Raw genomic sequence first — 18,064 nt, forward strand, 5'->3', positions numbered from 1 at the left:
ATTATATAATACATTTTTAACAAATTAGCAACAAAAAAAATGTTTTTGCTTTGTAATTGTGGAGTATTGTGTATAGATTGATGCGGGGAAAAAAACGATTTAATCTATTTTAAAATAAGGCTGGAACGTAACAAAATGTGGAAAAAGTCAAGGGGTCTGAATGCTTTCCGTATGCACTGCCTACCTGATGATATGCGGCTGCTGTTTTAAAAAACAATTGTATTTTTCTCGAATTCTTTGATGATCTGAGACATCAGTTGTAACTTCTTCTGTTGCACTCAATGTGTACAGTTGATAATAGACAACTTTAGCACTGTTCCAAACAAAGTACAGTCCTATTTTTAACAGTAGCCTGTATAGAAATCAAAACGTCTCCGGGGCTACAGCAGGCGCTCGTTCACAGCATGCGCTCGTTCGTTGTCAGGCTCTGTTGTCGTATAAAAACTATTCTGCTTTTCTCCAGTCATGTAAAATGACGTAGAAGTGCATGAATTGGGTGTATAAAAAGCTTTTTTTTCTTATCGGACACAAATAAGATAATGAATGTATGCAGTGCTTTTACTATAATGGGGATCTTATCACCCCTACCCTTGCCCGTGGTGATATGCGAATCCACAACCTTCTGGCCTTTTGTCATGTAACTACAAAACGAAGAACAGTTTCTTAGAACCGAATGTCTAGGGCTCTGGTCTGTACTATGAGTGAGGATAAACAGTAGGATTGTAAATGTGCTATCCACTTTGTTTGAATGATTGTTTTTGGTATAGTGGAGGAACACTTTTTTTCTCTCCATGTTTTAGGGGAGGTCGGGTAAACATATATTTGACTGAAGGGAGGGCCATTCATTATTTCAGAGAGGTCCGATTGTTAGCAGAATTTACGCAGCAGGTTAGGATAATTATGGTTACGTTTATGAAAAGGGTTAGCTAAAATGCACGAAAAACAACAACTTTTGATGTTAATTTGACAAATGCTGGTTACATTTTCGCGACTACCCTAGCGTTACGTCGCAATAATCTCAAACTTCTCCTGAAGTGTGCACTTGTTCCCTTCATTAATTTGAAATGAAATTCATGGTATCTCGAAACGCTAGTACACAATCCAATATTGTTTGATTTGCAGGGAGGGAGTAAGTAGTTAAAGTGCACACACTTCTGGAGGACTGAGACACAATCCGGGAAGAGGTCGATTTGAAATACATTTACAAGGCGCTATCGTGGGGACCAATCAGAATCTAAAATGTTCAACCTATCTATCCCATGATGCTTTGCTTTATGGAAAATCACGGATAAATGCATCTAATTCTATTTGATTCATCAATATTATTCGTTGTTTTGTCAACTAAAATATGATTTAAGTCTTTTATACAACGGAAAAACACGAACAGAATCAAATACATTTAATGTTTTTCCCTACCCTGACTGAAGTCCCTGTGTCCAAAGAGCACATTGTAAAAATTATAATTTGAACGTTAAAAAGGGCTTCTGCTATGTTTAGCACAGGGAGGGTGGGGATTCACCACTCTTCTTGCGGAATCGATATCAAGAGATTTCGGAAGCATAATTTTTACTGCCCGGAGCTGCGAATGATCGTGAATCTTTGCGCTCCAGAATTTTGTCAAAGAATAACATATATTTTAACAAAACAAGCATTTATTCATTCTAGTGCGGCGCCAGTTCAGACTTGTGCGTGCAACTGGTCCACAAAACATGCATTAACAAAAGCAGGTCATAATGAAATTATCCTAATGCTGTGAAATAAGTGATGATTGTCGTCACAAAACATTTAACAGCGACTTGTTGTCAACAGGCTTGTTTTTATTTTTGACCTATTTTTGAGGATGCAGCATGCGTGACTGTCGAGCTGCACTGCTATATGAGGAAGTGTGACTGCTCGAAGTGCGCATGCCCAGCAGCTTGTCCAGGGATGTGTTCGACTTCATAAAAACGGTAAGGGAAATCTAAATGATGGCTTTGTACTGTTAGGTGTATTCGGTTCATAAAGGCTAACTGATTTATATGCGAGGTAATGTCTATCTCTACGTAGATTTGGTCATTTTAAAGGGGTAACACCCCGTGCTCGCTCTGAATGGCGGGGCAACGCCGTCGCCGCGTTGTTGTTTGGTGTACGTGCTGCCGCACAGGGACGTAATTTTGAAGGGGAAAAGAAAAGTAGAACGGACGCACGCTATCGTCTGAAACAAGCGGTACGTAACCGCCGCCACGCTGTAAATCTCAAGGTGGCTAGTAACAGCCCGGCCACAGGTTGCGTGAGCGCCAAACCTCTGCCCAAAGTCCATTACATTAGTTAGCTTAGCCATCTTGCTAGCTACAAGCCGCCACCTTGCTAGCAAGATAGCCGGACGAGTACAATGCATGGGCGTAGGCCGTTCAGCTATACAGATCAGCGGGGAAGGCTATTCGGGCAAATGGCGCTTTAGCAGCTAGTTAGCTATGTTCCACTTGATCTCCTGACTGTAACTAGTGCACTGCACTGCCCATACCCACAGAAACGATGCGAGGAGAAAAACTGAGTACAAACATGCTGTACATTACTTTTAACTAGTACGTTAGCTAGCTTACGCAACGTTTCTGTGGATATGGGCAATGTAGTGCACTAGTTACAGCCAGGAGACCAGGTGAAACGATAGCTAGCTACTAGTTAAACGTTATACAAAGTACGTTTTCAGTCAGGTTTTTCTCCTCGCCTTTTAAATGTGTAGGTACCAAGTAGGAAAGATAGCTAGCTAGTAACCGTTGCTTTCAATGAGCCCCATGCAGTGCCCCAATTTCTAACTATGACAGAATAACCGAATAACACTTTGGAGGTTTGAATTAAACCATACAGCAATTGGCTGAAACTGAGAGGCAACTGAACTGAATCTGTTTATGGGCATGGTCTACCCTGAGAGCATCTTATCCATATTTTACCTTGTCCTATCTGTCCTCCCGTATGTGAGTAGTCTTTCACACACACATTCTTCTAATCTTCCCTATTTGTCACCATTGTGCTCTTCATCCCTATCTGGGTCTTTCCTTTCAGTAGGTTACACTGGGAGAGGAGTCAGGATGGCACAAACCGAGGTGACGACAGTCTCCATGGGGGACTTGATGGTGATGAGGGCTGCTGAGGAAGATGATGGTGATGACAATGAAGGCAAGACACAGGTCATCCTCCAGCTACAACCAATCACAGCAAGGTAGGTACACACTGATGTCTACTGGAGCCTGATTGGGGGGAAGAGGACAAGACTAGTGTAACAGAGTTGGTTCGGTGAACCACGCTCACATGATGGTTCCCCAAGCTGATTGCCTAGGCTTTAGGTTAGTGAGCTAACACCGTCTTGTGGCAAGCAGACCCTGCTTTGTTTTTTAGCCAAAGTTTTGTATTCACTTTCCCTTGCAGTATGGATGAGTCGGGAGAGGCAGACACAGCTGTTGTGGCTGTGGAGTCACACCCAGGTAAGTAACACACACACACACACAGACACACACACACACAGTCCCACACAAACAAAGCATATCATAAAACATGTGCACGTGTGTGTGTTCCTTGAGAAGAAACAACAGTTGACGGGGAGGACGTAGAGTTGGGCTATCCCATCACATGTGGAGAGTGTAAAGCTGTGCTACTGGTCAAGAAGTTTGTCTGTCCTGGAATAAACGTAAAATGTGTCAAGGTTAGTATTGTCATGGTCACTGTATTTACAGAAATCATAAAGCTTTTCAAATGCTAGTGTGCAGAGAAGGAACAGTTCAGACTGCCAGCTTTGGTATACTTTTTAAGAGTTTTAGTCCTGTTTGTACATTGTCAACAGAAGAGATTGTGAGAATGTCACATCATACCGTTTACCTCAACAATGCCTTAGACATCAGTTGAAGGTTTCTCATTGGCCAGTTGTTTCTTTGCTGTCTCCTTCATGATAAGGTGGTATAGGTATCTGTTTTGTCATCCCAGTGAACAGGTGGTTCCTTTCTAAACTCTACCTATAATGTCTGCACCATACAGTATGAAGACCAGCTGATCAGTCCCAAGCAATTTGTCCACATGTCTGGGAAGGCTACACTGAAAGACTGGAAGAGAGCTATCCGGATGGGCGGGGTCATGCTCAGGTGAGAAGTAAAGTCGACCGGTCCCACATCAACCCCTAGCCTCTAGCCCCTACACACTTGTGGAGAGATCATTAGATAGGCATTTTGCCTATCTCTTAGGCATCAGAGGTAGGTAGTCAAGAAGTTAGAGAGGTGGGCCAGAAACTGTAGGGTTGCAAGTTAGGAGCCCAGGTCTGAGGGGGAAATCAACCCAAGGTGATTGATGCACATGGTGTGTCCCTTCCCGCTCTCTTTCCTCACTCTTAACCTTTTATCTAATCATCTCTTCTTCAGGAAGATGATGGACTCGGGGCAGCTAGACTTCTATGAACACAACACTCTGTGCACCAACACGTGTCGTAGCACCAAGTTTGACCTGCTGATCAACAACACGCGCTTCCCCCCTGACGGCAGTGGCCTCACCACACCCACCTCCTCACAAGGTGAGACCAGACACGCCCCTCCCCGGGGTCTGTTAAGAGCTCAGGTTGTCTGTGGCAAAACAATTTAAAAGTTTGTCAGTTATTTTTTGGTCTGGCAGTTATTTTTCGTAAATAACCTTTTAATCCTATTTTCTCCCATTTACCTCCTTTTGAATTTGTGATTTTATTTTGTGTATTGAACATTGTAAGTAGTGGAGCAAACCATGTCTCTCCCCTTTTTGGACATGTAGCCCAGGTGGTGATTGGTAATGGTGGCCAGGTTGCCATGACAACAGAGGAGAGGTCAGAGGTTCTGACCGGAACAGTGGATTGGAGTTCTGGGGCCGTAGCAGTTGAGACAACAGAGAAGAAGGAAACCAGTGAGATATCAGGTGAGTTCTTCACCTAAACAGTTCCCACTCGTGACTGTTTATGTATTTATACTCTCAACTCTGAAGTCAAATAGTTGTCCGGGCATTGGTCTTGTATTAATCTTAGCTTCATACCTGGGTTAAATGCACTATGTGAAGTACTTGCTGTTGAGTGCGATTGGTTTAGCTCGCACGGTAAAAATAAATCCAATAGAATAATCCCCAAAGTGCAAACTCCACCGACCCTACATGTCGGTCAAGCTAAACCAACCACATCTCAAGTATGTGACACATTTGACTAGGTCTGCTTGGCATGCAACTGGATGAATTCTTCCTCACCTCTCTCACATAACTGTGACTCAAATTGTATATATCCTACTTTGAATTTGAACTCTGCTGTGTCCTTTATGTTCCCCCAGAGGAGACATTGAACTTCTGGAGAGGCATAGCTGATGTAGGCCTGATGGGGGAGGTGGTGGACAACATCAGGACAGAGCTGCTGGAGATGCTGAGAGGAGTGCAGTTACGCAGCGAGCAGGCTGCCATGCAGGACGCTGGTAGGTACTGGCACATAGGACACAGGAGATCGGGTACAGGGTACAGGTCATGAATGCTGAGAAGAGTGCAGCTACACAGCAAGCAGGCTGCCATGCAAGGCACAGGTGTGGGTACTGGTACCTAGTCCTAGGACAGAGGGGATAGGGTACAGGTCAATTCTAAGGGTATATGCATGGTGCCACACAGGTGCAATGTTGGTTTCCGTTGATCAAGTCAGGGGATGAAATAAAATGAGAAGTAATGTTTACTTCTCAGGAGTCACATAAGGAAAATACTAGATTATGTGGGCAACCAAAAAACAAGGTACACATATGTCTTGTTGAAACACATGTAATGTCTTTGATTAATTAATTGATTGACTGATGGATGTGTTATTATTGACCATGTGATTGATTACCCACTGATGGACCTCAGATTCCTGTCTGGTAGAGGTGGCAGTGTTGAGTAACCTGGCCCAGGTGTTCGGCCTGCTGGACTCGGTCAAACACATCCTGAGCGTAAGGAGAGAACAGACTGACCCTGGAGAGGAGCAGGTCCTTAGCACACTGACCAGTGAGTAATGATCAATTCAGTTTTCAATTCAGTAACTTCAGGCAAAGGTATGTAGCCTATGATGTTTTGGAGAATTGAACTTTTATTCATTTAATGTGAATGGTCAGGAACAAAAAATGTAATTGAAAGGGAAAGTCAGTTGTACAACTGAATGCATTCAACTGAAATGTATATTCTGCATTTAATTGCAAAGATACACCTGTATTGGATATGGCCTCAAACAAAAAGTATTCACTTGCTAATTGACACAGTTGATTACTGTAGAGCACCATCTGAGTCTAACCTCTGACCTGATCTCCACAGACCTGGAGATGCAGCTGGAGGAACAGAGACGACAGCAGCAAGTCAGGGCTCAGCTCTGCCACCCTCAGCCCCTCAACAACATCAGCCACACCCCAGGAGGCAAACCCACCAAGCCCAAGGCCAAACGCCCCCGTCTGCAGCGGCCAGCCTCCACCACCACCCTCACCTCCTCCCCCTCCCAGCCGCAGACAGCCACCCTGCAGCCCCAGCAGTTCACTATCCTCTCCCCCATTTCATTCTCCTCCATGGGCCAGCCCTTTTCCCTGTCAGGCCTCCCAATGGCCACGCTGGGTCAACAGAACAACACGGTAACCCTTCACACTCTGCCCGCCGGCTCTCAGACCTTCACCCGATACATCACCACCATGGTGGGGGCCGACGGCAAGACGGAGACCCTGACGCTGCACCCTTCCCAGGGGCTGACGCTAGTGGGCACCACCCTCCAGGATCCCAGTCAGCTGGGAGGAACCATGATGAGTCCCATGGAGCTGGTCCAACTCACCCAGGGAGGGGTGACTGACGGTGGGGAGATGATGGTGGAGCAGCCCATGGGCCAGGTTGTGGAGATGGGGATGGTACAGGAGGGATTGGTGGAGGGGGTTGAGGACAAGAGCCAGGCACATACCACCGTGATTGAGATCGACCCCGCGCCGGGAGACCATGACCAGACCATGGGGGCGGTGATGGAGTTACAGCTGGCCCAAGAAGGAGAGGCCGAGGCTGGTGAGGAGGACTCTGCCGTAGTGGTCCATGCTGGGATGGAGGTGACCATGCTCTCGGAGGGGCATGAGGGGGAGGGAGGGGAGGAGATGGTGATGCAGGGGGAGTCGGAAGATGCCCAGGGGGAGGTGCTTGAGGCTGGGCAGCAGAGCCAGGTAGAGGGGGTACAGCTGGATGCTAATGGGCAGATCTCAGGTCTAAGGATAATGGTGATCGAGGAGGAGACTCAGGAAGAGGACAAGGACAAATGATCCAGCTCAGCTCTGCAGACAAAGACAATACCCTCTCCTCCCCCTGGAGCCATGTCCGACAGTAAGGATGGACTAGCCTGTTCCCAGATCTGTTTGTGCTGTCTTGCTATCTTGCTGTGATAATTATCATAGGAGCTGGCAAGATGGCACAAAAAGATTTGGGACCAGAGTAGGGATGGACTCATGGACAGAACATAAAAGAGAATACGCAGGCAGACTTGTGGTGTAATCAAGTGTGTGGAGTGTAGACAGAAAGCTGCCAAAGACCTAGCCTTTTTAGAGTAGCTGTGGTCCTTAGCAGCTAGGCCAAGGTGTCCCTTATTTTCATTGTTGTTTCCTTCGTTTTTATTAAAACAAAATGACAACATAGCCAGGCACCGTATCTTATATTGTTTGTTTTTGTTACGCATTTGTATGACTTCAACTTGAAGACACCCAAATACAATTTTCAGAAAAGGTCCCAGGTTATTGGCTTGAGATTGGTATGAATAACAGTCTGGTGTTGTATTCAAGGTGTGTTACCCTTTTGGTGTGTGTGTGTGTGTGTGTGTGTGTGGAGCTAGAGGTCTACTGTGGGATGATAGCAACAGTTCTAAAACAAAGTCGGCTCTGTTACACATTTCTTTCAAAAATAGAAAGCATACCACTTTCTCTTTGCAGCTTTTGGGATGAAGTCTTTTCTGCAGTTTTTGTCAAACAAAACAAAGATAGTATCTTGTTGAGCTCACCATTGTCAGATCGAAGCTTTTTTGGCATTTTCTTTGCAGGATTTGCATTATTTCACCCTGATTCTCTGTATGGTGACAAATGCAGTAGATGTATTGTATATGCAAGCTCCATAGAAAACAACACATTTGCATTTTTTTCTCCTCTAGGATTTTTAGCATGTGGTTATTTTAGCAACAAGGTTTTGTATAGATAGAAATGGACCCAACGTTAAAGTATGACCAAGATGGTTATGTAAGTCAAAGAATAATGACAGGGACTCTCGTATGTCAAGCTGAACAAAATGCTGTAACACTTTAGGAAGAAAGTATACACACGCTTTCATAACACCTTTTATGAAACCTCTCATAACCATTCACTAGCCTGCGGATATTGTTGCACTCACTTTGTCTAGGGGTCCTAAGCCCAGTTACATGGTCTGTAACCTGAGTGAATGGGTGCATTTATGTGACAAATCAGCGTTTGAGGCGGCAGGTAGCCTAGCGCTTAAGAGCCGTTGGGTCAGTAACAGAAAGGACGCTGGTTCAAATCCCTGCGCCGACTAGGTCAAAACTTCTGTCGGTTTGCCATTGAACAAGGCACTTAACCATAATTACTCCTGTAAGTCGCTCTGGATAAGAGCGTCTGCTAAAAGACTGAAATGTAATAGTACCTATTAGTGTTGCAGTATCATTCATAACAACATTCATAACACATTTATTCAACATCAGCCTCATGTACACCCCCTTCATGCAAAGTGTTACCCAAACCGCTGCCCTGCCTAGAACAAAGAAAAGTTCTTACTCAGTTTATTTTACTCATAACAGACACAGAAGTGCAGTGCTGAGACCAAAATGAATAAATCCATTCAATTATTTTGGTCAATGAATGTGAACAAAGTTGCAGGGTACATTTTAAGTTGTCTGTAATGACCTGTTCTGTATTTCCATAATTACTTTGTAATGTGTTTTAATATTATTAAAAGAAATCAATTGGTGTTGGTTGGTGGTTGGGAGTGCATTAGTCATGTTCTGTGGAGGAGATCCAAAGGAGGAGATGGAGACGGATGGATCGGCCACAGCCTCTAAAAGCCCCCTTCCAACAGCACCAGGCAAGCTCTATCCTAGAACCCGCTAGGCTCCTCAAACTCAACTGGACCTCAAAGCCAGTTCCACTGTGTTTTTTAATTGTTCCCCTCTAATCAGGGACTGATTTATACCTGGGACACACCACCTCTCACACTTTTACAGATGCACAATTGAGAGTATTCTGTTGGGCTGTGTCACAGCCTGGTACGGCAACTGCACTGCCCACAACTGCAAGGCTCTCCAGAGGGTGGTGAGTTCTGCACAACGCATCAACTACCTGCCCTCCAGGACACCTACAGTACCCGATGTCACAGGATGGCCTAAAAGGTCATCAAGGACAACAACCACCCGAGCCACTACCTGTTCACCCTGCTATCATCCAGAAGGTGAGGTCAGTACAGGTGCATCAAAGCTGGGACCGAGAGACTGAAAAACATCTATCTCTAGGCCTTCAGACTGATAAACCATCAATAACACAGGCTGATACAGACTTCAAATCATTTACCACTTTAATAAATCGATCACTAATCACTTCAATAATGTCACTTGAATAATGTTTACATATCTTGCATTACTCATCTCATGCATATGCTGTATTTCATACCATCTACTCATCCATATATTTATATGAATATATTCTTATTCTATCCCTTAGTTAGATTTGTGTGTATTAGGTAGTTGTTGTGGAATTGTTAGATTACTTATTAGATATTACTGCACTGTCGGAACTAGAAGCACAAGCATTTCGCTACACTTGCAATAACATCTGCGAACCATGTGCATATCACAAATACAATTTGATTTGATTTGAGGTGGGTCCAATTAATGATCTGGTAGAACAGTAAACCAGGGCCTATGAGGGCCGGAGCCTGCTGGTTTTATGCTCTACCTGACAATGAATTGCACCCACCTGCTTTCCCTGGTCTAAATCAGTCCCTGTTTAAGGGGAACAATGAAAAAATGCAGTGGCACTGGCTTCGAGGTCCAGAGTTGAGTTTGAGGGGCTAACTTTATGTCAAAGTCACTGAAGCTGGAGACTTATATCCCCCTCACTAACTATAAGCATCAGTTGTCAGAGCAGCTTACCGATAACTGCACCTGTGCACAGCCCATCTGTAAATAGCCCACCCAACTACCTCATCCCCATATTCTTTTTTTGCTCTTTTGCACCCCAGTATCTCTACTTGCACATCATCATCTGCACATCTATTACTCCAGTGTTAATGCTACGTTTGAATTATTTCGCCACTATGGCCTATTTACTGCCTTACCTCCCTAATCTTACTATATTTGCACACACTGTATATAGATTTTCATATTGTGTTATTGACTGTAAATGTGTTTATTCCATGTGTAACTCTGTGTTGTTGTTTTTATCGCACTGCTTTGCTTTATCTTGGCCAGGTCGCAGCTGTAAATGAGAACTTGTTCTCAACTGGCCTACCTGGTTAAATAAAGGTGAAAAATAAAATGCTCCTAAACAAAGAAAGTAAATCATGTCATTATTTTACCACCAGAGAGCAGTAAAGGTCTATTTCATTGCAGGTTGCAGCGCTTGATTCAAGAAGGATTGCTTCTGCCTTGTCCTGCATTAAACCTCTTAGATGTAAAGTCCCCTGTTTTGGGGACCTGCGTAGTTCTGGCACCGGTTCCTGGCCGACACCACTTGAAGCTGTCCCTCCTACCACTTCATTCGCTCTTCCGACTGTCCATCAACTACTGGGATAACCCTTCATCACAGTCACTAACAACACATATGCGTGGAATCCATAGTGCAGCAGGAGATAGTTGTTTTGTCACTAGCAAGTTCAGAGATTGATTTATAATTAATATTATGAATGGATTTTAAACAAAAAAACACTTTCTGTTTGTCATAGAGGGACAATATTAATATGAGATGAAAGGTGAGTTGCTAACGAGTCCAGGAAGCCAAGGTAGAACTCTGTTAGATAACTAGAGCTCCGTGAGAATTTCACAGTGATGGGGGCTAACGTTTTGATCAAGAGAGACCTTTAGAACATATGCACATTTTCTCTAACACTAAACATACAAATATGTATTTTACAGTTATAAGGAGTGTGAAATCTTAGTTAATCATTTTATAATTGGATTATACTATATTTAAAAAGCGTAAGTCATTTCAAGCTTTATTCATACAGTTTTGTTGAATAGGAAATACATCATATCAAATATCTCATGTTTTTATCATATTTGTACTGTGGACTTGAGCTTGTGTCATCAAATTGTCTACACCTTAGCAGTGTATAACCATTTTTTTATTTTGAGGTTTACGTGGATTACATTTAGTTACATATAACTGGTTTTAATAGAGACAGCACGAATAGAGTGTCTGGACTCTGCCATGGCACACAGACACACACACCCCGTTATAATCTCCATGTCTCTGTCACCCCCACTGTTCTGTGTGGTTTAATCCCTCCTGTCATGGAATGTATCCCTGAAGGGTGTGGGGCTTCTCGCTGTGCATTGCTGACATGGCACCTGGGTCCCGCTGGTTATTATATGAGATGTCTGCCTTGCTCTGAACTGTCAGAGTGTCTGAGGGGTGGGCAGGGGAGAGGATCTGGTGTCATGTAGGCAAGAGAATGCTGGCCAAACCTCCCGTTTTGCGTGCGTGAGCGTTGCAAAATAAATGTACACATACAATCCTATCAACCAAACAGCTCGCACGCGTCAACGGGCATCTGCATCGCCAGGCACAAAACATGTTTGACGCGTGATGCGTTTTTAAGTCCCTCCTCTCCCATCTACTCATTGTTTTTTATGAGCATATAACCGTGTGGGTGATTTGAAAGACGAACGAGGTCCACACTCCAGTCCAGTTGGTGGCGGTAATGCACCTTAAAGTTGGTTTCCAATCGCAATATAAAATCTACAGATGATGAATAATAAGAAAGCTGTTAGAGAAGAGATTAATCAGAGAAAACTAACTGCGGGTTATGAGTCAACCGACACATCACTAAAGAGGAGCCAGACCTGTTTGTGCCTTCTAGCTATAGGAGTTATAGGGGAGAGTGGGGTAAGTTGAGCGGTTTTTGACATTCAGCATCACTCCGTCACTCCGTCAGGGGGAATATAGTATTCTTTCTAAGAAGGATATATACATATATTTCAGGATGTTGTGCATCCCTGGAAATAATCAGAAATCATGTAAACATGACTGTTTTGAAAACATAGCTTGTTCAAAAAAAGTGGTGTCTTGGCACAACTTACCCTACATTTCCATAGTGAATGAAATATTACCACTACCTTTCTTCCCAAACACAATTCAACACAACACTTTTTTTGTCTTTTAATCAATTGAATAATCTTTTGACATAGGCTTAACATCTAATAAACTGGCCAGGCCCTGTTGTTACCTCATATCCCAGCGAAAATGCATTGCATGATGCCTGGTAACAAAACACTTCAATTCAACTTTTCAATGGCTCAACCATTGGCTCAACTTATGCCATGGTGATTGGCTCAATTGACCCCAAGGCAAATATTTTGACTATATTAGACCACACAGATAGGATGCATTTTCATACTAGGTTTCAGACCTCGTGCCCAAGACAGGGAAAGTAACTGAACTAAATGACTACTGACCCTGAGCACTAGCTTTCGTCATCATGAAGTGCTTCGAGAGTCTAGTCAAAGACCACTTCACCTCCTCCCTCCCCGACACACTCAACCCTCTTCAATTCGCCTACCACCCTGACAGATCCACCTGGACAAACGTAGAGCATATGTGAGGATGCTGTTCGTCGATTATAGCTCTGCCTTCAATACCATAGTGCCATCTAAGATCACCTCAAAGCTCAGGGCCCTGGGACTGAACTCCTCCCTGTGCAACTGAGTCCTGGACTTTCTTACAGGTAGACAACATTACCTCTTCTTCACTGATTTTAAATACAGGGGCCCCACATGTGTGAGTCCTCAGTCCCCTCCTGTACTCCCTGTATACCCATGACTGCGTGGCCTTACACAGTTACAACTCCATCATCGCTGACGACACGACGAGACAGCCTACAGGGAGGAGGTAGGCACTCTGACGGCATATTGCCAGGTAAACAAACTCACTCTCAATGTAAAAAGAACAAAGGACCTGATTGTGGACTTCAGGAGGAACCAGGCTGGGCATGCCCCCATCCTCATCAATAAAGAGGACCACAGAGGAGACGGTCGAAAACTTCAAGTTCCTCGGCGTATAGATCTCAGAGGAGCTGAAATGGTCGAACCACACGGATACCATGGTGAAGAAGGCACGTCAGTGACTCTTCAACCTCAGGATGCTGAAGAAATTTGGCCTCGGGCCCCGAGGTCCCTCACAGTGTTCTATAGGAGCACCATCGAGAGCGTACTGTTGGGCTGCAGCACAGCTTGTTATGGCAACTCAACCACCACGGACCGCAAGGTGCTGCAAGGGGTAGTACACTCACCCGAACGCACCATTGGGTGCACACTGCCTGCCCTCCAGGACATCAAGTGTCGCAGGAAGGCCAAGAAGATCACCAGGGACCCCAGCCATCCGAGCCATGGCCTGTTCTCCCTGTTCCCATCACCCAGATGCCGGGCAGTATAGGAGCATCATGGCAAAACTGTGAGACTGGCCAGGAGCTTCTAATCCCAGACCCCCCACACACACACACACCATTGAAGTGGCAAGACAGGTGGGACAGGTATGAACCAATCACAGAGGATCCTGTCATGAGGTGTTTGGCAACAACGGCACCCTCACCTGTGTCAGGTGAGTTAGAGGTGTGTGTGTTAACTCTCCATTGTCTAGCGTTTCAGCAGGAGGATGAGGCTAATGCTAAACTAGCAACGATGCGATTATTTAGAAAGCACACACACATATACACACACACACACACACACACACACACACACACACACACACACACACACACACACACACACACACACACACACACACACACACACACACACACACACACACACACACACACACACACACACACACACACACACACACACACACACACAGGTTGTGTCAAGGTGATAAGCTGTGGACAGGTGTATTACAGAGGTGTTTAATTGGTGTCTGGATAGTGTTACCTTTCCACGCAAGATCAAAAAGAGAAGAAAGACCTGTAATTGTAGTGTCCTTTTCCAGCTTGGATGGTAGGTGTCGTGGCTATTCAGAGGGTTCTGACAATACGGTTGACACTTTGTGAGTAATATAGATGGGTACATGTAATCTCTTCACTTATGCAGTGGCTGGCTGCTAACACCTCCCTCTCTCTCTTATCCCTTATTTTCTCTCTCTCTCTCTCTCTCTCTCTCTCTCTCTCTCTCTCTCTCTCTCTCTCTCTCTCTCTCTCTCTCTCTCTCTCTCTCCTTCTCCTGCTCTCTCTTTATTTCCACCTCTCTCTCTCTCTCTCTCTCTCTGCTGCTGGTGTGGGCTTGGCTCACACTGGAGCATGTATATAGCGGGCTGCTGAACTGCCTGGGGGACTTTGTTGTGGTGTGGAGCGTCAGGGGGGTTCGATGTACAAAGGACGCAGGACGGGGGCTTGGTTCTAAATGTTCAAATTAAGTAAAGTTTGTGTTTTTAATTATGTAACTATTGGACTAAATCTCTCTCTCTCTCGCTGTCTCTCTCTGTCTCTCTCTCTGTTGTGTCATGTACGCTGTGTTAGTGACTGAGAGGAAATATATTCATGAACCACCTTTAAAACTATCTCAATGTCATGTATGTAAATTGCATAATATACAGTAAGGAAGGCTTAAAGTATGCTGAATAATATGTTTATTTTATATTATTATTATTATTATATGTTGGCCTGCACAGAGAAGACAGTGGGGAGTAAGGCAATTACATATTCAGAGGATCATTTGCATTTTGTTGCTCTTAGATCATCTACTTTACTTTTAAATCCAACTTAATGCACATTTTAGTCAAATGAATCTCCATTTTTAAAAGCTTAACCTGGCTGTCTGTCAAATGCAGTTAGGTGACACTCTCCGCAATCTGTTCCTCTCAGAGGATGCAAGTGGGAAAATGTTTCTAAATGATTTTAAGCCAAAGGAAAAGATGATAGTACCTCATATTTCATTCTTAATTGGTGCTTCTCACCTTCCACAAGGATCAAGTTCAAACATGGTACACATCACACTTTTTAGCTGAGTCACTGTCATCAGAGTATGCATATTTTATCCAAATTTATATGAAGCAACCAAGAATGAATCTAAAAGAGAGGTACTTTATGAGATGTCCTCTATTCATCCTTTGAGTAGACTCAATATTATGAAGAAAAGGGTACTTAAGCGGATGAGACCATGCAGAGTGACCTTGTCGGCATGACTGCCAGATGTGTGTGGTGGTTGTGTGTGGTGGTTGTGTGTGTGGTGGTTGTTTGTGTGGTGGTTGTGTGTGTGTGTGTGGTGGTTGTGTGTGTGGTGGTTGTGTGTGTGGTGGTTGTGTGTGTGTGGTGGTTGTGTGTGTGTGTGGTGGTTGTGTGTGGTTCTGTGTGTGGTGGTTGTCTGCAGTGTGGAAGACAACAGATACCACCATGACAGCTGGCAGTACCACTCGCAACACCCTGGTTCCCCTTGCATGCCAGCCATGTCTTATTGTGTGTGTGTGTGTGTGTGTGATCCTGTCAACCCCTCTGTGCCAGCCATGTTGGCAGCCACAGGAGACACGGCTACCTCAAGTCAGCAGGTGTGACTTCTCTGTTGGACTATGACAAGGAGAGAAAGAATGGCAGGGAGGGAAGTAAGGAAGGAAGGAGAGAGCAAGGAAAGGAAGGAGATAGGGAGAGAGGTCGGGTAAGGGAGGAACGAAAGAAGTATAGGGAGAGAAGGGGGGAAGGAAGAAGGGACAGAGAGAGGATGGGAAGGAGAGAGGGAGGGGAGGTAAGGGAGGAGAGAAAGAATGATAAGGAGGGAGGGAGGGTAGTGAAAGAGCAATGGAGGGAGACGGATGGAGGGAGGTGAAGGAGGGGAGGTAAGAAGTGAGAGAATGAGGGAGATGGACAGAGGTGTGAACTCCAATAATTCTTAGAGAAAGAAGAGGAAGAAGTACAAGAAGGGGGTGAAGAGGAGCATTGGGATGAATGGAGGGAGGGAAAAGCTAGGGAGAAAGAGGGTGTGAGATGGACAGAGGTGGGAACTCCTAGCATCCTTCGAAGAGACAGGAGCATTCTTGTTTACACAGTCTGGTTTGATCTGTGAGAGATCGAGGGTTGGGTTGTTACCCTGCCTGTCATGCCGGCCCTATCTCTCCCCCCTCTTATCTTTCTCGAGTCTGTGTGTGTGTGACCTTCACCCTGACTGTCATGCTGACCCTTTCTCCTTCCCCTTATCTCTGTCTGAGACAGCAGGGTTACGCTGAACTGTGAGAGAGACACCAGAGCTGTCTTTGTCTCTGATCACCATCAATCATCATTCTCTCCTAATCTCCTTTCCCATGTCTTTCTCTCCTTTCTTGTCTAAATGTTTTATTCTGTCACTGCTCCTCTGTCCTCAGATAATAGCTTGTTTTTCTAGACTTGGCAGGTTGTGGTTGGGTAGAACCCCATGACCATATAACTCTATAACTCTTTGTTGACTGAACTGATAAAACAGCATCTCCTCCATATTGATGCTCAAGCAGGAAAACATTGTACTTAGACTGAATGGCCTTGTAAAATGGGGGCCTTGTAGGAACCTGGTCTACCCCAATTCAGGTTGGGATATATACCAAACTCACCACAGCTTCCTTTCACATACCAAAGCTAATCCGACAAAAAAATCCCAAAACAGGGGCTTATATTCACTTGGCCACTCCTTGGGTTATACCAATGTCAAATTGACAATTAAACACATAACTATTCAAATGTGAAAGACATATTCCATAGTCCTTCATTACATTGTACAATAATAGTCTAAGGAGAGACAATCATAATCAGAACCAGTTCATGAAGCGACCGCCACTTAATTCACTATTCACAGTCCACTCAGTCACAGAAGGCCACTATAACTATTGGAACTCGCCATTGCGCACATACAACTTTCTAAGATAGCCTACCGGACACTTGACAAACTACGAGCTCCAAGGAATAAACGCAAATACAGTTGATGGAAATAATTTAAACTTCTACCTCATCAGTCTTGCGAACGTTTATCTGCACTATAAACATCGCGTCCACTCAGGAGAGAGAATGGTACATGAAATGCAACAATATATCGTACCAAACATGAAGCAAAGATTTCTACAATCATGTTGCAACTATGGATTTTAAGATGGGAAACAACATCAAACATTTTGAAAACGGAAACAAAGCGCTTTTGAAATCAATCAATTGAAATGTACTCAAAATGTCAGATGAGTTTATTGGTGAGAAGCAGCAGGAGTCACGTCGTATGCTGCTCACAATACATGTGTGTGTTTCTGCTTGTGAGGAGAGAGGGAGAGAAAGAGACTGGAAGTTTTTCACCAATTGATAACCACTATTGCAGGGCACTTAGAAAAGTAATGATAATGATTGATGAGGATTTCATAAGACGTGCTCTCTCTCTCTCTCTCTCTCTCTCTCTCTCTGTCTCTGTCTCTGTCTCTGTCTCTGTCTCTGTCTCTGTATCTGTCTCCCTGCTCTCTGTCTCTCTCTCTCTCTCTCTCTCTCTCTCTCTCTCTCTCTCTCTCTGTCTCTGTCTCTCTGTCTCTGTCTCTGTCTCTGTCTCTGTCTCTGTCTCTCTCTCTCTCTCTCTCTCTCTCTCTCTCTCTCTCTCTCTCTCTCTCTCTCTCTGTCTCTGTCTCTGTCTCTGTCTCTGTCTCCCTGCTCTCTCTCTCTCTCTCTCTCTCTCTCTCTCTGTCTCTGTCTCTGTCTCTGTCTCTGTCTCTGTCTCTGTATCTGTCTCCCTGCTCTCTGTCTCTCTGTCTCTCTGTGTCTCATTAGAATGCCAGAGATAAAGTGTTATCAGTCTTTTAAAGAGGGATTTCCTATTTGAATAGGAAATTATAATTGAAATGTGTGTGCTTCTTGGAGGTTGGAG

At 44.4% G+C, this 18,064-nt stretch overlaps 1 protein-coding gene and 1 non-coding gene across 8 annotated transcripts; both read left to right on the plus strand.

Moving 5' to 3' along the window:
• Positions 1-1,473: 1,473 nt before the first annotated feature.
• LOC118398907 (U11 spliceosomal RNA) lies at positions 1,474-1,609 on the plus strand. The gene has a single exon (XR_004828728.1). It is a non-coding gene; the product is annotated as a U11 spliceosomal RNA (small nuclear RNA).
• Positions 1,510-8,970, plus strand: LOC118398043 (glucocorticoid modulatory element-binding protein 1-like). 7 transcript variants are annotated; one of them, XM_035793018.2, is made up of 10 exons: positions 1,510-1,949; positions 3,043-3,199; positions 3,406-3,461; positions 3,561-3,679; positions 4,009-4,112; positions 4,386-4,534; positions 4,765-4,905; positions 5,304-5,441; positions 5,872-5,994; positions 6,298-8,970. In XM_035793018.2, the coding sequence occupies exons 2-10, from the start codon at positions 3,069-3,071 to the stop codon at positions 7,266-7,268; spliced, it is 1,932 nt and encodes a 643-aa protein (XP_035648911.1). In that variant the 5' UTR covers positions 1,510-1,949; positions 3,043-3,068; the 3' UTR covers positions 7,269-8,970. The 7 variants fall into 7 exon arrangements, with proteins under 7 accessions (XP_035648911.1, XP_035648905.1, XP_035648906.1 ...); XM_035793012.2 differs by having other exon boundaries at positions 1,513-1,949; positions 5,857-5,994; XM_035793013.2 differs by having other exon boundaries at positions 1,513-1,949; positions 3,046-3,199; positions 5,857-5,994.
• Positions 8,971-18,064: the final 9,094 nt, after the last annotated feature.

This window comes from Oncorhynchus keta, chromosome 19 (genome assembly GCF_023373465.1).
Source record: "Oncorhynchus keta strain PuntledgeMale-10-30-2019 chromosome 19, Oket_V2, whole genome shotgun sequence".
NCBI classification, from domain to species: Eukaryota; Metazoa; Chordata; class Actinopteri; order Salmoniformes; family Salmonidae; genus Oncorhynchus; species Oncorhynchus keta.

Bases quoted from the DNA above. Each gene is read 5' to 3' on its own strand.
- LOC118398043 (XM_035793012.2), top strand. From the start codon at position 3,069: ATGGCACAAACCGAGGTGACGACAGTCTCCATGGGGGACTTGATGGTG. The intron at 3,462-3,560 runs GTAAGTAACACA...TTCCTTGAGAAG, and splicing joins GGCTGTGGAGTCACACCCAG to AAACAACAGTTGACGGGGAG. The intron at 4,535-4,764 runs GTGAGACCAGAC...TTGGACATGTAG, and splicing joins CACACCCACCTCCTCACAAG to CCCAGGTGGTGATTGGTAAT.